The sequence below is a fragment of the Prionailurus bengalensis genome, chromosome B3 (genome assembly GCF_016509475.1).
Source record: "Prionailurus bengalensis isolate Pbe53 chromosome B3, Fcat_Pben_1.1_paternal_pri, whole genome shotgun sequence".
Classification (NCBI taxonomy): Eukaryota; Metazoa; Chordata; class Mammalia; order Carnivora; family Felidae; genus Prionailurus; species Prionailurus bengalensis.
In genome coordinates this window covers 138518735-138539969 of record NC_057355.1, presented here as the reverse complement: position 1 = coordinate 138539969, position 21235 = coordinate 138518735, and the positions used below count along the sequence as shown (strand labels likewise).

Here is a 21235-nt window from a genome sequence, read left to right as displayed (position 1 = left end):
CGTATACGTGGCATTGTCATTTTTACCCCCTGTTATTCTAGCTGCTATCTTTAGATTTTGTTTACTGTGTTTGATTTTCTTGTATTCCTTTTGCAGCCTTTTCTTGAACTTTCCTCTAACTTTTTCTCTTCCCCAGATCTCTGGGAATTAGGCATGCTATTGTTGCCAGCCCCCACTCTCTTGTTCTTTGTTTTAGAATAAGACTTCATATCCTAAAATAACCCAAATGTCTTTTGTTTAAAATGTAATACAAAATAATGGTCTTTTATTTAACTCTTCTTATCAATGGGGCTTTCTTGTAGATGTGTTTATATTCAGTTTTAAGTACAGGAACCTTAAACTTGGCTATTTTTGCATTTATTTTTAGAGCAGAAGCTTGGGCATGCTGTGATTTTCCAATAAACTGCTATCACAATGTCAAAATGCAGCTCGGACAACAGCAACACAGAGATCTCAAACATTAAAACGGTAAATCTGTGATTTATCTATCATACGTGGAAAGAGGAAGAGAGTTTGTTCGTGTGTTTTACTAAATTATTTCTGAGAAAATACTACGTAGAAGCTACACAATGGCCTCACCGATTTCGTGGATGTAAATTGTTCGTCCAGAAACTTAAACTCTGTCCTCGAGGAGCCATCACAAGGCGTTGTCTGTTGGCTCTGCGAAAGCAGTTAATCAATAATCAGTACATCTGTGAAACTACAGAACGTTTACTTACCAGCAGGGATTCAGAGCTTTTCCTTAAGGGAAAAGCTTAAGGGGAAAAAAAAATCTACTTAAACACACCAAAGAAAGTAAAAATTGGCAAAATTACAGATTGTTCTGTTTTCACATTATTGGATTACCTGCTGAGGTTTTTCATCTTGGATTCGCTTTCCCTAAATAGAAAGTATCTCTGGGGCCAGCCACTGTACATTCAATCGGTGAAGATGAACTTAACTATTGTGACCTTACGGAAAAGCAGGTTGAGAGGGTTAAATCGCGGTCCCCTGTCTCCTTGCAGACCCTCTCCCGCGCCCGCCCTCCCAGGAGAGGGTGTGGATTTCCAAAACCTACACGAATACCTTTGGAACTGTGACGATTCTGTTCTGTACGTTATTGTGCGACAGTCGTGACTCTCTTGTTGAGTTTATCAAATACTCGCTTGAACTTGATTCTTCTGCGCGCGTGCTCCTACACACGTGTGCCGGTAGAAGAATCAGGGTGTACGTGCATCCCTGTGCAAATGCGTGCCAGGTGACCTGATGTCTGCAAGGCGCACAGAAGCCGTTTGAAGGTCTTTATCGTTGCTCACGTGGGCACGGTTTTCATTCTACAAACTGCACTGTTTGTCTGCCACGTTCTGGGGGTGGCTTGGTGTGGCGGGCGAACCGAGTGTGCAGGGGAGTCCCAGTCTCACCATTCATACATATTTACTTTTCGAGAGTCTTTTTTTGGAAACAGTTTCAAACGTACAGCGAAGTCACAAGGTTAAGAGTGGGGCAGAGAATCCGCGCTTTGCCCCATTTGCTTAACGTGTTGCACACATTTGCCGTACGTGTATGTGGTTTCCTTGTCTGAACTATTCGAGGAGTAGTTGCGTACATCTCATGGCCCTTTACCCCTGGACACCGTGGGGTCTGCTTCTTAGGAGTAAGGCTGCTTTCTTAAACAGCCTTAGTGCCGTGACCAGCCTCGGGGACTTTGACAGTTCTATCGGGGCTCTGTAATGCCCTCTGTGGCATCATTCTGCAGTACAGGATCCAGTCTGAGATCACTCACTCCAGTTAGCTGTCAAGTCTCTTTATAGTCTTTCATCTGGAACGTTTTTAGAGTTTTTCTTTGTATTTTACACATTTTTAAAGGATACAGTCTCCCTTTGGAAAAATAGAACATTCTTCTCATTTATTTTTTTAGACTCTTTCTCGGGATTTATTAGTTACAGTTCTGCCACTGTTCTCTCTGTGAGAAAGAATGGTGGCAGCGGTGACAGCAGCAGGAAGGGGTGTCGCGGGTTCCTGGCTCCATGTGGTGTTGGCAGGTGAAGGAAGAACTCTTTGGGGACTGGCATTGCCACCTTCCTCCTTTTTTATTCTCTTCAGCGGTCAGGATTTATGCTGATTTCCTGACCCCTTTTGCCATAGTTTTGATCGGTCTTGGATTGGCATTTGAGTTGGGTGGAGGCCGAGGGAGGGAGTCAGGCTTTCGGCATAAGTCGTCCCAGACAGTGAGCAGCCCACGGTAAGGAAAATGCAGAATGGTTTGACCGGGTGGTAGTCGGTGGGAGGGGCCTGTGGTCTGGGCCGTGGGCCTGCAGAGTGGCCCAGTGGACCTCAGGAGATGAGGTGCCATGGCTTTAGCTTTGGGTTCTTGGCAGCCGTGTTTGGTTAACCCACGGGCGTGCAAGCAGCGGGCCTGAGGAGTTGAGAACAGTGAATCCTGCGCGGGGGGGGGGGGGGTGGGTAAAAAGAATGGTTGGTGGGGCTTTGGTTCGGTAGACGATGAGCGGATTATTTCTAGGAAGAACACAGTTGGTAGCGTTCAGACCGTGCTCCGCAGTCCTTTGCTCGCCGTCCTCCTCCCAGAGGGATGACGAGAACGATCGTAGGTCATCCTGGCTGGTCTGTGCTGTCTGACCTGGCCGCACCTGCGTTGCTGCTGTCCTCGGCGCCCGCAGCCCTGTGTCCCCCACTACTTACAGGAGATCACACCGGCACTGGCCAGATGTTGAGTTGTGGTCCACTGAACTGACCTCTGAAATCAAGGGAGACTGGAGACTTCTCGTTGGATTTGATAGAACAGCTTCAGTCGCTGTCCTGTATCATGGTCGTCCATTTCACGCGTCAGGAGATTCAAAGGTTCTCGTCAAGGAACGAAGAGTGGGCTTCTTTCCGGTTTCATAGTGATAACAGTGAAAACTCCCAAGCATTGTGGGGGCAGAAATTTCCTTTGGGGGCAAATAAATGCTGCTGACAGTCAGAAAGCCGATGGTGGACTGCCACGTTGAGGTCTGAGACCCTGACCCTCTGTGTGCAGGTTAGGAGTTTGAAAAAGACTCGGGTTTAGTTTGTCATTTTACATAATCCAATTCCTCTTTGGGAAAGAATACGTGAAACACAGAAGAGCCCTTACCTACCGTGAAAAACTCAGAATGGTTGCCCTTTGTCTTGATTCATCTAGGATATGTGGGATTTTAAAGGTAAATATTTAAATCGTTGGTCAGCTGTGCAGTTGAGCTAGGTTGTCAGTCGAGGAAAAGACCTTGTGTGTTTATGGTCTTTAGATACAATGACAAAGTGTTGGCAGGTATCTGAAACTTCAGTGCCTTCCAAACATTATCTCGCAAGTTTATCGATAGTGGCATCAATAGAATTGATAATGCTTGAAAATGTTTGTTTATGCACCCACATGCTTCGCATGTACATATGTATTTAAAGAGGCATCGTATTCATATTTTCTTTTAAAGGTATATGACGGGCATGGTTCTCTGTCAGTCAATACAGATCCGGATTTTCTTCGTGAGTTCAAAGTATTGTATGATAGAACTATACCGTCATTTACTTGCTCACTTCTTATCAGTGCGTCTGAAAGGTATTGCTTGTTCCCAGGTACTAAGGCATCAGTACGTATCCGTGTCCTTGTTTCTTCGTGTAGTTGCCTAATTATTTCAGACAAGTTTCTAGGTGTAGAATTGCCGGGTCGGAAAGTACAGAACGCTTGACTTTTTAAAACGATCCTCTTAGATCGAGAAAAAGCTAAAACAATGACAGGGCAAGTTTGAAAGGGTCCGGAGGAGTGATACTCTGATGTTTCTCTTGTTTCTTAGCTTTCTTTCGTCCTTGACCCTGCACGGCGGTGTAACGGTATTCTTTTTCCCTTTGTAGTAAGCTGCGCTAGAGCAAAATGCAGTGAGAAGCACTGGATGAATGAAAGCCCTGCTTTGCAGCCCCTCAGCATGGCGGGCCTGCAGCTCGTGACCCCCGCCTCCTCACCAATGGGCCCTTTCTTTGGACTGCCATGGCAACAAGAAGCAATCCATGATAACATTTATACGCCAAGAAAATACCAGGTACTAATGAGAACACTAATACTGGAGCGTTTCCACTGAAATGGAGTCAATTAGCGCGTAGTTGACATGTCTTATGTAAAACCCATTTACCTTTTCAAGCTCTCCTCTTCTGAGCAATTTTCTCCTTCCAGATACTTTTGTTCCTAATGGCCCTTTTCTTTTCTAACATCTGCCGGCCGATTGACGTAATCATTTTGTTTGTGAAGTTCCTTATTGTTCCCCCTCTGAAAACCTCTCCCCTCGCAATACCCAATACCCGCTTGGGTGTGTCTGTCCTCAAGAGCTGGGAGGGAATGGAGACGGTTGGAACCACCACCAACGGGCAGGACCACGGTTACTGTAAACTCAGTTCTTCGTGTTATTCTTGGGGAGTTTTCTGTCCCTCTGCAAAAATAATTCTCAAACAAATTGTAAACGCTACCCCACGCGTGTTTCTACAACACAGCTGGCCGTACGTCACAGGCATTTTCGTGCCTGTGATCTCCTTCTGGAAAGATGCAGAGAGTCTGTGTTTTGGCAGACTTAGCAGAGGAAGATCTCAGGAAGCAGTGAAGTTTCCTGAATTAAGACAGAACCCAGTTTTCCCAGTGTTGCACCCAGATAACAAGTGTGGCGTCTTCTTCCCACTGTATTTCTAGGTGGAACTGCTCGAAGCAGCTCTGGATCATAACACCATAGTCTGTTTAAACACTGGCTCAGGGAAGACGTTTATTGCCGTACTACTCACTAAAGAGCTGTCCTATCAGATCAGGGGAGACTTCAACAGAAATGGAAAAAGGACGGTGTTCTTGGTCAACTCTGGTAATGCAGAAATTGTTTTATCGTACTGTGTGGAGGACATTGGATGAGATTTTACGGTTGAGCACATTTTTAAAAAAAGTTTATTTTGAGAGAGAGAGAGAGAATGGGGGAGGGGCAGAGAGGGAGGGAACGGGGAATCCCAAGCGGGCCCTGAGCTGTGAGCACAGAGCCCGACGTGGGGCTTAATCCCACAGACTGTGAGATATGACCTAAGACCAAACCAAGAGTCGGACGCTTTACCGACTGAGCCACCCAGGGGTGTCCCGTAAGCGCTTTTTCTCTGTGGCTATTAAGTTAGATGATGGAACGTATAGAGGGTTTGAAGAATAATATATTTGTTGAGATTCTGAGAGCAGAAATAGCATTTAGTCTTCTCTCTTAATTTTATAGTACTTCTCTTTTAAGCGTCAGCCGTTTTATTTCACAGATGTCGAACTTCAGCTTTTTCCTTAAACGTATTTAATTCTGATGCTACGGTTTTTGCATGGGCTACCTTTCGGAACATAAGCTAATCTGTGTCGTCACAGTTATTTCTGGTTATATTTGTTTTAGCTTTGCAAAGTCCATCAAAAAGTGCTTGATTTATGAGACTGGTAGCATTGTGATTTGTGATTTTACTATGCCAATTACAGAAGGGGAGGTAGGTGCTTCTTAAAAGCCAGATACTCAGTTAGAGTCTGTGATCCTGGATTTGTGTTTGGCTTTACCTATTAAAACAAAAAGTATAAAATGTGAACCTGAGCTGCTGGGGCACTGGTCTCCTTTTTTGTTTTCAGATGGTCTCAACATGTGATGTTCTCCTGTACTTTAAATATATGTGAGACCGTCTTATTTCTTGGCAAAACGATCTGATTTTACTGAAGAAAACAGGAGTGGGGGGTGGATCTGGTGTAGTTCCCATTCCAGCCTAGAAGTTCTGTTCTTAGGTTGGGAAAATCGGCTGTAAAGAAGGAGGGTGGCATAGGGTTCTCTGAAGTGAATGACGGAGGACCAGGTCTTAAGTCTAGTGAAAGCATTTTGGAGGATCACCTTGGAAATACGGTTTTCAGTTGGCTATCTAAAAAATCGGGGGTTAGGTAATGATATATAATAATAAGGATTTCCTTAGCGGTCTTAATCATTAGTAGTCCAGAGAGCCAGCTACGTAAGATTTGCCCTATTTACAAGGAGTATTTGTATCTGTAATCAGCAAACCAGGTTGCTCCACAAGTGTCAGCTGTCAGAACTCATTCAGATCTCAAGGTTGGGGAATACTCAAGCCTGGAAGTAAATGCAGCTTGGACAAAAGAGAAGTGGAACCAAGAGTTTACTAAGCACCAGGTAAGACTTGGAAAGAAATTTCCCTTTGTAAATCCCTACGAGTCCTCGACTTCGTCTGTAAGATGACCTTTAGTCTTGGTTGTCTTTGTTTAGTTTGAAAACTCGTTCCTGTACTTTGTCAGCCTAGGAACCAGCCCTCGCGTACTCTCTCTCGCGGTCTAAAACCAAATGAATAGGAACGTATAATGTCGCTCTTACTGCACAGGAGAGAAACAGCTTTGCAGTGTGATTTACTGGCTGGAAAAACACAAATTCTGATGACGTACTTCCCGCTTGTGGATAACCTGCTTTTCAGAAAATTTACGCTTGAGTTAAGTGTCTTGAGACTGGAGACGCTTCTCGGTTGAGACCTTTGGGTCTTTGACCAGAGACTTCCTCTGACTTACACGTTTGTGTGGAGCCAGCGTGCGTAGAGGGTCTTTTTGGTGTTGGTGTGTCTGAAGCGGTTAGGAGATGCCCCGTAGCTCAGCTGGAGCAGTGCACACGGACTAGCGTGTCTCGCACACGGGGTTGAGTCCTCATCAATAAAACATTGAGATGTCCGCACAGAGATAGTGCCCTGAAAAGAACATTTGGTCGGTGTCTTCTTCCAGAAAACCTTGTCAGTTCAACGGGAAAAAAGAGGAAAACACAGGGTGAATTGTGTTGTCATTTGATTAAATCAATAGGTCTCATCAGTCAAAATGGGGCTAATAGGAACCTGAAAACCTGAAGTAGTTTTAGGAGACTTATCATAAAAGCATGGTCCCTGTTATCAAGAATTTTTTTCCCCTAATCTGTTTCCATATTTGCCCATCTCTGCTTCTTGGTTCCAAAGTACTAGCTTGCATACATTTAGAACGTCTGTTTTGATTTTGACTAATGAGTTCCTCACTTCTCGCCTACAGAGTGGTGGCTCCGTAATCTGATTTAATAGAAGTGTATCCAGGCAGGTAGGCAGGTGAACGCACGTTCGTACACTGATGTCAGCTTTCTTTTAGGTTCTTGTTATGACCTGCTATGTCGCCTTGAATGTTTTGAAAAATGGTTACTTATCGCTGTCGGACATTAACCTTTTGGTGTTTGATGAGTGTCATCTTGCGATCCTAGACCACCCCTACCGAGAAATTATGAAGGTAAGTTTTTAGGTTTTTATCAGTCTTAATGCAAGTCAAATTCCTGAGAATAAGCGGCGTTTTTATATATCAAAAGCAGTAATATCCGTTACCAGTTTTGGGAGCTTTGTCCCCTGTATGAACGAATGTGAAATTAATTTTCACTGAGATCTATAATAATGAACTGTCATGCGTAACCTATAGTAAATCTAGTCCTGGGAGAAACTTTTAAGCATGAGTAAATGAAGTACGTAATGCGTGATACATCCGATACATCCATTTTATCATCTGTCGTAGCACATTGACATACGCCTCTTGGATATAGGGATCTTTGAAACAGGCTCCAGTCGTTCCATAAGTGATACTTTTAGTGTCTGCCCATCTTCCTGATTTGTGTCGGTCTGGCAGTGTCTCTGTCGTCCTGGCCTCGCAGAACGAATGCCTCACTGTCAGCATCTCTTATCGTGTCAGCTCTGTGAAAACTGTCCGTCGTGTCCTCGTATCTTGGGACTGACTGCTTCCATTTTAAACGGGAAATGCGATCCCGAGGAGTTGGAAGAAAAGATTCAGAAGCTGGAGAAAATCCTCAAGAGTAATGCTGAGACCGCAACTGACCTGGTGGTCTTGGACAGGTAGGCGCTCGGCTGGAGTTTCCGCTTCCGTCCCTTTCCTGGGGCCCCCCGGGCAGCGCCTGTACAAGTGGACGGGTGCCTGAGGCAGGGAACGAGCGAGTCTGAGAATGCTTAGGGCAGGGACCTCCCCTTGTCTCCGCAGAGAACAGCAGATGGAGGGGCTTCGTCTCTCAGAAGATGGCGTGGGCGCGGGCCCCTCCCGTTTGCTGGTGTGGACGAGGACCGGGAGCCAGGACAGGAAGCTTGTTTCTGCCCACGTGTGTGCACGGTCGTTCCGACCTAAGTGTCCGCGTGATACTTTGCAAGAACATGACTTTATGGACAGAATTCAGTGTTTTGCGCTACGTTTAAAAAAAAAATTTTTTTTTTTTAATGTTTATGTTTGAGAGGGAGAGAGAGAGACAGAGCACGAGCAGGGGAGGGGCAGAGAGAGAGTGGGAGCCAGAATCTGAAGCAGGCTCTGCGCTGTCAGCACAGAGCCCGACGTGGGGCTCGAACTCACGAACTGCGGGGTCGTGACCTGAGCTGACGTCGGACGCTTAACCGACTGAGCCACCCGGGCGCCCCTACGCTACGTTTTAAAGTGATTGGAAAAACCCCGCTGTTTTGCAAATGGGTGTGACTGTGTGAGAACAATGTTGTTTATGCTTTCTGGGTTTGTGTCTTTGGAAAGGTAGCTGCTTTGAGTTTCAGTAAAACGTGCACACATACACGCTTTTTGATTTGAGTTGGTGGATGGGAGCTTATACCAATTAGGTTTATAATTAAGTTGATTCAACTCACATTAAAGCATCCTTATAGGCGATAGTTCTTGGAACAGTTGTAATGACTAGAGAAGCCGATTTCTCAGGGAGTTAAATCAGACAGGTTTTGAAATCCTGGCTTCCACTGACTGGGAGTTGTATGACTTCAGGCGAGTCCTTTATTGTCCCGGAACCGGTAAAATGATGTTGACAGTGGTTTCGGGGGATTCCTTGATGATCAGTCACGTTGATAACGTGGAAAACATCTTGCAGTGTACCTGCCATTTAATAGGAACTTGGGGAAAGATCTCTTTGGAGAACGAGAAGAAAAGGTAATGTTTCGGATCCGTGGGATGTAAGGATTCAAAATACATGAAATGCACGCATGAAATACAAATCTCGCGACCTTTCGGACGCGGTGTTTTTGACTTTCTCGAGCCAGAATGAGCTGATGTGGCAGTGAAAGGCTGTACTTTTGTTCCGAATTAGATTGGGAAGCCTGCGCTGCTTGAGGTTTGCAGAAGTAGAGGTATTAGGGCACTTAAGTAAAACTGATAAGTGGTCTATTGAACCTGGTACTTCCCAGTTGTCTAAGCGTGACTCTCTGGTTAAGTATAAATTCTGATGGAGAATCATGAAAACCGTAGTATTTACACATGTCTTTAGTGTATTTCATTTCCTTAATCGTTGTTAGTGCTTTCATTTAAAATTTTTTTTCAATGTTTATTTGAGAGAGAGAGAAAGCGAGTGCGAGCATGAGCGGGGGGGCGGGGCAGAGGGAAAGGGAGCCAGAATCTGAAACGGGCTCCAGGCTCCGAGCTGTCAGCACACAGCCTGATGGAGAGCTAGAACCCACAAGCCACGAGATCATGACCTGGGCCGAAGTCGGACGCTTAAGCGACTGAGCCACCCAGGCGCCCCAGTCATTGTTAGTGTTTTTGGATATTATGTGCTGTTCTCGTTGTCCTAGTTCATGAAAGGCATAAGAGATCCAAGGATGATACCATAATCGGTTCAAAGTTAGGTGAGTTTTCCTTACAAGGATACGGTAAAAACACATTAAAATAAAGTTGAATTTGCAGATGCTAAGAGTTTCGAGTAGTGTGGAGGTGGATAGATTCAACGATAGCATTTTCCCTCTATGATCCGCCCCCGTCCCTATTTCTGTGTCTGAGAGGTAATCATTATTGAGTTGTTTGAGTATCTCGATGCCCAAAGAGGCAAAAGCTGAAAGTCTAAACCTACAAACCCTGGGGTAATAAGGTCATGATAAGACTCACAGAATTCTTTGAACGTGGGCTCTAGACAGTCACTCCTAGAGCCCTCCTGAGCAGGCGTAGCACATCTGAAAGTGAGCGCCCTGGGAGGAAGACCACTGCGAGCCTGCCTGCGATCCCAGGGTGTAGACACATATTCGGGGATTGTAGTGTGGGAGTGAGTTCGCTGTAGCAGTGACACCGTTGTTTCGTTACAGATACACTTCTCAACCGTGTGAGATTGTGGTGGACTGTGGGCCGTTCACGGACCGAAGTGGCCTCTATGGCAGGCTGCTGCTGGAGCTGGAGGAGGCACTGAACTTTATCAACGACTGTAACATATCTGTGCGTTCGAAAGAGAGAGATTCGACTTCAATTTCTAAGCAGGTAAGCGTGTACAAGTAAGTAGAGAAAGCAGAAGTTGAGTTTTCCTGTCGAAACGACATTGTGCTTCTCGTGAGGCTGCTAGTATGTTTTAGTTCAAGGACTTGTCTTCTTATTCCTGGACTTTTTTCATGGAACAGATCATACCGGGTTGAGTTCATGGTCACCTGACATTATTAAATGTCGACCTCCTTGGTTTCAGGAAATAGGTTGGAAAAAGGAAAACAAGGAGATGGGTTGGGGTCCATTGTTGTTGTTGGGTCAGATGAGTTAGTCAAACCCTCGGGCTGAACGAGTTCTTCTGCTGTTACCCGTGTGTAACTGGGTCTGAGCCCATCGCTCCTGAGTGGCACAGCTTTGGGAGGAGATCCTTTTTGATCAGTGGTTCCCAGAGTGTGGACTCCAGATCGGCAGTGTCAGCGTCCCCCTAGGACTTGTTAAAACAGATTAGGGACTCATCCTTTACCTGCTGAAGCTCAGGGGAGGGGTTCAGCTGGCTGAGACATGACAAGTTCTCCAGGTATCCCGATGCATTGAAGTTTGAGAATCATCATCCTAGGACTTTGCAAACCATTTTTTTTTTTAAATTTTTTTGTTTAACGTTTATTTATTATTGAGAGAAAGAGACACACAGAACATGAGCAGGGGAGGGCCAGAGAGATGGGGAGACACAGAATCCGAAGCAGGCTCCCAGCTCCATGCTGTCAGCACAGAGCCCGATGCGGGGCTCGAACTCACAAACTGCGAGATCATGACCTGAGCCGAAGTCGGTCGCTCAACCACCTGAGCCACCGAGGCGCCCCACAAACCATTTGTGAAATAACGCTGTTACATAGGAGTCCAGATTTCTCTCCTGGTGATTTTTTTCTGGAGCAGCCGTGCTTAGACTCTTCTCAGCCCTTGATTTCTCATTAAGTCTGCATTCAACCCAGTTTGCCTTTTACTGGCCTGCAGACCCGGCAGTCCCTCAGTTACAGCCTCGTTAGGGATTTACATTCCGCTCTGAGCTAAGAGCGGAAGATGCGGTTCTCTGGGCATAAAGTGCAAGGAAAATTCTCTTGCTCTTGTCTGACGCCTCAAAGAAAATTGCTCTGCTACATAATTCACCTTGCATATCTACCTGGAAGTCAGTGATTCCGTTTTACTTGTAACAACAGACCTGAAATTAAATTTTATTAACCTTATACGGGTGCGTCTTTTATATTCTGTTAATGATTACCTTTTCCGGGAAAGACAAAAGGATGGTTCTGGGCATACACGTATATGAAAAAGTAGAGATTGAAAAGCCCACCGGCCTCCCCCCTCAACCTTGGGGCACTGGCCTCGGTGTCTGGATGAGTGGGGTGAATGTGTTTTGAAGGGGCCGATTGGAGACAGCTTCAGTCCCACTTGAACCGTGCGTGAAAACGCTGCGTGATACTACCGTTCAGCATTTGGCCCTTTCTGTTGTCCTGTAGATACTGTCAGACTGTCGTGCCGTATTGGTGGTCCTGGGCCCCTGGTGTGCAGATAAGGTCGCTGGGATGATGGTCCGGGAGCTGCAGAAGTACATCAAACACGAGCAAGAGGAGCTGCACAGGAAATTTCTATTGTTTACAGACACCTTCCTAAGGAAAATCCATGCACTATGTGAAGAGCACTTCTCTCCTGCCTCACTTGACCTGAAATTTGTAACTCCTAAAGTAATAAAACTGCTCGAAATCTTGCGCAAGTACAAACCGTATGAGCGGCAGCAGTTCGAGAGCGTCGAGTGGTATAATAACAGGAATCAGGATAATTACGTGTCCTGGAGTGATTCTGAGGATGATGACGAGGACGAAGAGATCGAAGAAAAAGAGAAGCCGGAGACCAATTTCCCGTCTCCGTTCACCAACATCTTATGCGGGATCATTTTTGTGGAAAGAAGATACACAGCAGTTGTCTTAAACAGGTAAATGAACGTCCACGATTAGCGGCTCTTCCCGTAGTGGAGCGAGGCAGCTTTCGGCTTGGGGGAGGGATGCCCTGTAATCGCTCTGAGACTGGCGGAAGGCCCAGGTGGGTGGCCTTCACTCGATACCGTCATGGGTCGTGTGCGATGCTGTACCGGCATCGACGGGGGGGACGTGCGTGTGACTAGTCGCGTTCCCGAAAGGCTGGGTCTGACGTGACCTGAGATTTTTTTTCTCTTGAAGGACGTCCATCGGGCGTGACCCGTTTGACACAGAGAGCGAGTATGGAAAACTTCCGTGACGTTACAGTGAAACACTTTTTGTCTCCCGTTTAGTTGTCGGATGCAGTTCAGATAGTTCACCCGTGACTGTGTGTCAGGCTTTGTGTTGAGCATTTCACACCAGGCTTTCCCCTTCACGTAGTTGGAGGATAAATTTTACGGGGGGAATCATCGTGGTTATTTTGTTGCCGCTGCTGCTGTTAGCTTTTTCCTCCTGACAAATGTCGATTCAGGGTTGCAGATCCGCGGTGGAAAAAGTTGAGAACAACTGGGTTTGCAGTTTGGCTTGGTTCATAGGCTATATGTTAAAACTTTCTGACTCAGAAGAAAATAAAAATGTCGGGGAAGCATTCCGAGAATATTGGCAAAGGACGACCCTGCATCCAGACTAGGCCGTGGATGCCCGTCTCCCCCCTCCTCTTTGGCAGAAGTTGATTCTTCCTGAACGTCGGCCCAGCCAGGGAGCGGTAGTCCAGATCTGTGTCAGACGGTCTGGTAACGTGTGGTTCTTCCTGGTTTGTGTACAGATGCTGTGGTATCAAAGGGCCAGAAAGGGGCCTTATTTTGTGCCTCAGACAATCAGACGACGATCTGTTTCTCTCTGAGATCCATTAACTGGCCAGAGCTGATCTCTAAGAGCCAGTTCCGCAAGTAGTGATCTCTGAGGAGAAATTCGGCTTTGGTTCCTGTGGTAATTTGGGATTCCCCCCCCCCCCCCCCAAACTGCTTCTCACTGTTTTGGGGCTTTGAAAACTTACTTGAGTAATGAGAAATTGGACTCTGGGGTAGTCATCTGGCGGTTTTTAGTCTGGTAATTTTCATAGTCATTGGGCCTGATCCTTATGATGAATACAAAGTAAAATAATGTTAGGTAGTGAATTACATTGGAATCCGAAGTTTAAGGTTGGAAAGGGACTCATTGACTATCTAATCCAGCCTACTTATTTTTATAAAAAAGAAAGGGCCTCAGGAGGAAAAGTGATTGGCTCTGAGTGAAATTGCTAGGCAGTGGCAGAGACAGTTCTAGAATCCTGATATCTCCCTCCTAGTTTCCAGTTCCTTCTACAATCATGATGCCCTTGGGCATCACAGAACACTAAAACCAGCGCTTTATAGTGGGCAGACCATCCGGGACGCAGACCAGGGAGCGCATGACCGTCAGGATTGTTTCTTAGAATGGGGGAGAGGCATTTCAAGGGTCAGCTCCAAGCTTCATTATAGCCCTGCCCCCAGACAGGATGGTGTAAGAATTAAATACACTTTAGGGGACTTGGAAGAAATGGGGTACATTTTCTTCTTCTCCCTCTTCTCTGCGTGAATTCTTAAATGTAGAGCTGTGCCAGTTTTCACTGCAGGAATACTAGCCTGAAACCGTGTATCAAAAACCAATCAGTTATTTCCTATTGACTTTGAGGATCAGATTAATTGTGATCAGCTTTCATGAAAAGTGCCTGGAATTTAGTGTTGGATGATGAATCAAGAGCGGTTTGAGAGTCAACTTTATGGGCAGCTAATGAAATATACAATAGAGGTCTTGTTCCAGTAAGCTTTTTAATAAGCTTAGAAAAACTTCCTGAAATCCACATTCTTTCCTTCCATCAGTTTAATGGGAGGAAAACCCTTCCTCAGTGAATAGTTTCATGGGAGTCTAAGCTATTGTGATACATGGGCAGTTTTGTCCTCTCCTAATTAAAAAAAATGAATCATAGCTACTTCTGTGTGTAATGTAGCCACGTGTATAGTCTTAGGATTACACTTTTCCTTTTGCCTTACGTATGGGCTTTATGGTTTATAACTTACCTTTAATTTTGTTTTGTTTTTTTAGTTTATTTTTTGAGACAGGGAGTGAGAGCAAGGGAGGGGCAGAAAGAGAGGGAGAGAGAGAATCCCAGGCAGGCTCCGCACTGTCAGCACAGAACCCAGTGCAGAGCTTGAACCCATGAACTGCGAGATCATGACCTGAGCCGAAACCAAGAGTCGGACGCTTACCTGACTGAGCCACCCAGATACCTTGGTTTCTGACTTACCTTTTAGATACATATTTAAAATTTTTTTCTTCTAACGTTTATTTTTGAGAGAGAGAGATACAGTGTGAGTGGGGGAGGGGCAGAGAGAGAGGGAGATGCAGAATCCGAAGCGGGTTCCAGGCTCTGAGCTGTCAGCACAGGGCCCGACGTGGGGCTCGAACTCACCGCAAGATCATGACCTGAGCCGGTTGGACGCTCAACCGACTGAGCCACCCAGGAGACCCGCTTTTAGATCTATTTTTAAATTTTCCAACACTCCATGAGAAAGGAAGGTGCAAGTATTAACTGTATCATAGATGAGGAAGTGAAGACTCCGTTTGTGATCCTCCCAAAATAAGGCAGATATGGCCCTTTTCACTGTGTCATTTATTAGTCTTGTATGACAGTCGAATCTGACATGCCTGGGTTTACATCCTCTCTCTACCCCTCTCCCTCTGTCTCCCTAGTAACTTAAATGTTTACAGAAAAGTTGTAAAGAGATTACAGAACTCCCTTGTCCCCCTTAGTTGGCTTCCCCCATCCATTGTTAACATCTTACATTATCGTGTACATTTGGCCCAACCAGGAGACTAACATTGGTGCGTTACTGTTAACCAAACTTCAGACTTCAGTTTCATTTACCAGTTTTCCCGTTAGTGTCATCGTCTTAATCCCAGGTACCATGTTGCATCTAGTTGTGTGTCCCTGATCTCCACTGGTCTCTTGTATTTTCTCTTTTTCCGTGGTTCTGATGACCTTGACAGTCTTGAGGAGTACTGGCCAGGTAGTTTGTAGACTAGCTCTCAATTTGAATTTGTCTGATGTTTTTCTCAGGATTAAAATAGGGAGATTTAGGATATGGAAGAATACTGTAGAGATGAAGTGCCCTTCTCATCACATCGCATCAGGGGGACTCATGGTTATCGACGTGAGACATCACCAGTGACATGAAACCTCGTCACGTGGTTATGGTAGTGTTTGCCAGGTTTCTCCTGGAAGGTGTTCTTTTTCTCCTTACTTTATTCTGTGGAAGCAAATCACTAAGCCAATTCATTTATTATTGGAATTCTTCTGTGAGGAAAACTTCTCTCTTTGATCCTATTTATTATTTATATTCATTGACTTAGGTTCTTTTCTCACTGTGGACTCGTTTGTTTTTTTAAATATTTTCTTTTAACATTTATTCATTTTTGAGAGATAGTGCACGAGCAGGGGAGGGACAGAGAGAGAGGGAGAAGCGGAATCCGAAGAAGGCTCCAGGCTCCAAGCCGTCAGCACAGCCCGACACGGGGCTCCAACCCACAAACCCACGCGCGATCATGACCCAAGCCCAAGTCGGACGCTCAACGGACTGAGCCACCCGGGCGCCCCTCACGTTTGTGTGTTTCGCACTTCGTGCTTTAACCTGACGTTAGGTCATTTACCTTGTTCTCTCGTTGTTCCGCTCTGAGCCGTTGGGGCTCCTTGAGGTCAGCTCCTGTGTCCCTTCAACATGCCCTCATCCGTTCTGTTGTTGATCAGCCATTTCGTCAACGAGCCCCGGTTCCTTTTATTTCTACTCACTTTTTTAGATGTGTATTTTGTGGAAGCTGTTTAACTTTTACAAAAAGTGTTTATTATTTTGAGGGAGACAGAGAGCGAGAGAGAGAGAGAGAGAGAGAGAGAGAAAACATGCGTGGGGGGAGGGGCAGAGAGAGAGTGGGAGAGAGAATCCCAAGCAGATTCCACACTGATAGTGCGAAGCCTAACATGGGGCTTGGACCCACGAACTGTGAGGCCATGACTGAGCTGAAATCAAGGGTTGGACGCTCAACTGACTGAGCCGCCCGAGCAACCCGAAAGTTATTTAACTCTTTAAAGCCTCAGCATCTTCATTTGTAAGATAGAAATTACTTCTCTGTCTCTTAATGTATGTAAAAATGGCTGTTCTATCACCTGATACAGTAGGTGCTGTTTTCTCACGTGCTCTACGCACACGTTTGGGGGCGCGTAGTGTCTGTATACTAGAACTATCGGTGATGGTTCTTTTGGTGGAATCACAGAGGAATTACATTTGATTTGTTCATGTTGTTAAAAAAATGGAAGGCGTAAGGAGATTATTAAAAGCTGTTGTTCACATATTTTAGTACTTGGCAGACATTTCAAATGATGTGTTTGTTTCTTTGAATTTTTTTCCCCATACGGTTGTCTGCACAAATTTGCAAGCTTAGTGAAATCACAGTTCTACTGGTTTTCTGAATCTAGCGCACATATTTCCTATTTCTGACCATGCTGCTTCATTTTTTGTTTGTTTGTTTTTTTTTTTTAACACCTATTATTTTATCTTGAGAGAGAGTGAGAGACAATATCCCAAGCAAGCTCTGCACCGTCAGCACAGAGCCCGACGCGGGGCTCCATCTCACAGACTGAGATCAGGACCCGAGCCAAAATCCAGAGTCAGCCACCCAGCCCACTGAGCCACCCAGGCGCCCCTGCCCATGCTGTTTCTGATGTAACTGGGAGGCGATGCGTGTAACACAGTGCATTGTGTGGGCTGGTGCCAACTGAGTGAGCTAGGTACAGAGATTGAGATTTAGATGTTTATCTAAAAACTCTCAGTTTTGACAGTGATGTCTGCTGCATATAAGACCACTGGCTCTTGAATATTTGTTTCATTTTCTCAGTAAATTTTCATGGAAGTTGACAAAAAATACTGCTTTCTGATGGATTTGTTACTAGAAAAAAATAAATAACTCGTTCTTAGCCGCAGATAGTTTGAGAGGCTCTGTGCACTAGAGAGCAGCAGGGCTTATTGAACCGCTTGCTTGTGCGACAGCTGACAGAAACTCAGTGTGAAACTCAAAAGAAACAAGTAAGACTTCGTGGCCTCTGTTCATGGTGCGGCGGAGTCTCTCAGCAGTTTGCGTAACTCACTTGTGAGCTCTCTGACCATCCTCGTTTCTCCGGAAGCCTATAGCTTTGTCTGAGGAGTGTGATTAGGCATCCCCTCATTTATCTGATAAAGTTTCCTCTCTAAACACCATCATCATAAGTCTATAGCATTTAACTACTGCTTACAAGAGATTGGGTTTGTTAACGTGCATATTGTCTCTTCTGTCCTCTGCGGTACTGATGTGAGTTTCAGTAGGAGAAATACGTTTACTCTTAGTGCCCTCTGCTTCTCAGCTCGTTGAAATCTGCTAACGTGATCATTTTGGCAAAGTAAAACACATCCTTTGCCTGACTGAGTTAATTATTTTGCCTACTCTCTGACATGAAGTGCATTTCTTAACCTCTTGATGCTTATTTGCATACACGATCCTTTGGAAGTACCTATTTCTAAGATAATAAATTTTGTATTTCAGGCACGCGATTTCTTGGCCTCTAACGCTTCTTTCTGTTACTGACATCGTAAGCTTATTATAATAACTAAACAAAGCTTGGAACATATTAAGGAGGTTTCGGATTCTGAACATTTTAAGTATTTGAATGTAGAACAGACGTGTAAACTAACCTAGACATGCATGTGTTTGGCTGATCTGGAGGCAGGGAGATATTCTAGATGGCCACTCAAGGTTTCTTCCAGCTCTTTGATATTAGTCTGTTTCATGTATTTAAAAAAAAAAAAAAAAAAAAGAATGGTTTGACTTAAAAATGCAATTTTCTATTAGGAATTTATACTATGCGTATGACTTCAGAAGAACCATCTGGAATCACTTATGTCAGGTGTGGAACCATTTATCCCGTGTGCTGAGTTTTTGAATGTGGATATTTCCAAAATAGCTGTAATGGCAACACTAACTGTTAACCTCTGTCCCCGAGTAACGTGACCCCCCTCCTGTAGCTTTCTTCCATCTCTCAACCAGAAGGCCCGCTTTAGGTTACTGGCGTTCTGGATTAATACAGAGCAACAGGCAGGAGGAGGGACGAGTCGGGGAGCCTGTCTTCCGTGACAGGATGGGATGGGGACTCTGGCACCGACTGCCATGCCGAAGTCTGGCGTGTTCTGTTGTGCAGAACTGGGGTGGGGGCGGGGTGTCAGCGGCCTGGGGGCAGGAAAGTGTTGGGCCTGGAGGCGCGCCTCAGCAGACAGGCATCCGTTGCCCTGGAGCTCTGCTTCCAGTGATACAGGGCGTTGTGGTGAGATTAAAATAACCATGCTGTTTCGCACACAGCAGGAGCTCTCTTAGTGCATGTAGCCGGAGAATGAGGTTTCCCTCGCCTCCGCCTCTGAATCCCCTCTTGGCCTCAGGGTGTTGGTACGCATTCTGCATAAGTTTGTCCGTAGAGACAGGGGCTTGACTGCAGCCGCAAGTTGTGTGTGCGTGTGTGTGTGTGTGTGGAGAAGAACATTGAGCTTTCAGAGAAGTGTGTGCGGCTTTTTCATGATAGGTCCTGGCCTGAGGCCAAGATGTTTGAGGATTCCATGTTTCTCCCTGCCTAGCTCTGTCCCCTACTGGGCTACATTCCTAGTAAGTCCTCACTGCCAAATGAGAAAGTTGGACGTACTGTGGCCATTTTGTTCGGCAGGCTAAATCAGCCCTGTATTTGGCGTTACCAGTGTTTGGTCCACAGATCGACGCGGTGAAGAGTGGCAGTGATTTCTGTTTAAGCTAGTTGAAAACAAAACGTAACAAAACAAAAAACAAAAACCACCAAGACCCATTGTGTTAGGTATGTTGGCAAAAAATACACGTAATTTCAATTTTAAGGGAGACCTCACAAACAAAAAAGTTTAAATTTTTTTTTTCTCCCTCAGCAATGCTTAACTTCCAAATGTATGTAATTTTCTTAGATTGATAAAGGAAGCTGGCAAACAAGATCCAGAGCTGGCTTACATCAGCAGCAATTTTATAACTGGACATGGCATTGGAAAGAATCAGCCTCGTAACAAACAGATGGAAGCAGAATTCAGAAAACAGGAAGAGGTAACTTAAGTTGAAATAATTGTACAGTAACAATTTTCAGAATATATGTGTATACGTATACATACATACATATGTACACACACACACACACACACACACACACACACACACACGAACTCCGCTCCTAGGAGCTCCCTTTCTTCATAGTTGCTTGGCGGCATTTTCGGTCGCATAGAATACTTGCTCGTAGATAGACTAGCCGTCTCCTATGAGGTAGCTGTTTGGTGATTCATATGTTCAGAATTAGAATAGCCGTCTAGGAAATCAATTTGGTCTTAATTACCATCAACCATTTCATTTTCCTTTATTGGACTGATGGCATTTCCTAGAAAAACAAAGCATGTGTAACCGTAACTCCTGTTGACTGCTTATGACGGAGCTACAAAATGAATTTGTTCTCTTATAAAGTGTTTTGTTTTCTGTTTAAAGTTCTGCCTTGAATACTTCAAAAATAACGGTATATCTTAAAGATTTGGGCTTAAAGTTTTTCATACATTCTAAGATTTTAATATAGGAGACAGCATTGTAAAGATGGGAAACCTAATATAGTGCTCTGGCTGGCAAACAAAAAGTTTTTATTTGAAGTTTGTTATTTAACTTCAAGGTAGACTAATTCACGTTGGCGTTCGTTTTCTATGTCGTAGCTATTTGATAATATTCCAAGTTTGAAGAGTCTAACAGCCAGTATGATAGATCTGTTTAAAAGGCAGCTTACTTTATAATTTAACTTCTCCTAGATTGGGAAATGGTGTTATTTTAAATCTAACATAAAAAATGTTTCACTTACCTTTTTTAATGAGTAGTTCTGATTCCTTAAATCCAAAATGTCCCAAGATGCCAAAAAGTAAGTAATGCCTTACTTGTAATTTTGAATTACAAGTGTTTTAGGGATTCTAGTGAAAGAGTCTTGACATCTTTGGGAGGCCGTTGGCACAGTGTCACGGCCGGAAGATACCCTATGTGAGGTCAGAGTATCAGCAGGACTCCAGAAGCGGATTCGTTTGGTCACTGTTGGCTGCGTTCTGTGGTGGCCATTGAAGAAGCCAGCCTCTCCGCCCGGAAGGTTTTCTGTGGCTCGTGCATACTTGTGTACAGCAGAAGGGCACTCTGATTTTTCAAGTCGTGCTCAGCTGAAAATAAACCAGAGTCTCTCTGCACACGTGCTCATGCGTCTTGGTGTTTGTGTGCTGCTGTCGTCTTTAGCCTGGACTTGAAGATCGAGTGCGCCTAGAGTTCATGTCAGAAACGGCAGTTTTCACTTACTGGTACTGCACCGTTCCTTTGGAAATTTCTTAGAATTGCTTCTCTTGGTGGACTCTTTTCAGGTACTTAGGAAATTTCGAGCACATGAGACCAACCTGCTTATTGCGACAAGCATTGTGGAAGAGGGTGTTGACATACCAAAATGCAACTTGGTGGTTCGTTTTGATTTACCCACAGAGTATCGATCCTATGTTCAATCTAAGGGACGAGCAAGGGCACCGATCTCTAATTACATAATGTTAGCAGATACAGACAAAATAAAAAGTTTTGAAGAAGACCTTAAAACATACAAAGCTATTGAAAAGGTAAGTTCCGAGAGTCAGTAGGGTGTCTTTAAGTTGTTTTTTTTTTTTTATGTGCAAAGAAATGGGTAGAAGCAGTTTTACCTGCAGAGCGTAGTCTCAGCAAGGGTGTGCAGTGTGTACATTGTGAGAAAAGTCAAGCAACCACAGAGCCAGCACTATTTTACGAACTGTTTGAGAGCCCACTGTGAAAATGGTCCTGTGGATTGGGGGGGGAAATGCCTGGAAAGTGTGTCCTGTTGGTGTGGGCGCTGCAGTCCCAGTTG

The 21235-nt window shown here is 44.9% G+C and overlaps 1 protein-coding gene across 4 annotated transcripts in view; it reads left to right on the top strand.

The window, feature by feature from the left end:
• DICER1 (dicer 1, ribonuclease III) overlaps window positions 1–21235 on the top strand; it is a 73263-nt gene that overhangs the window by 21896 nt on the left and 30132 nt on the right. For all 4 annotated transcript variants that reach the window (XM_043556947.1, XM_043556949.1, XM_043556948.1 and 1 more), the window contains exons 3-12: window positions 368–468; window positions 3865–4049; window positions 4688–4850; window positions 6040–6170; window positions 7151–7285; window positions 7736–7896; window positions 10114–10282; window positions 11737–12209; window positions 19272–19404; window positions 20730–20972. In XM_043556947.1, coding sequence (XP_043412882.1) covers window positions 3903–4049; window positions 4688–4850; window positions 6040–6170; window positions 7151–7285; window positions 7736–7896; window positions 10114–10282; window positions 11737–12209; window positions 19272–19404; window positions 20730–20972 — 1755 coding nt within the window. In that variant the 5' untranslated portion in view covers window positions 368–468; window positions 3865–3902. The remainder of the gene's footprint in view (window positions 1–367; window positions 469–3864; window positions 4050–4687; window positions 4851–6039; window positions 6171–7150; window positions 7286–7735; window positions 7897–10113; window positions 10283–11736; window positions 12210–19271; window positions 19405–20729; window positions 20973–21235) is intronic.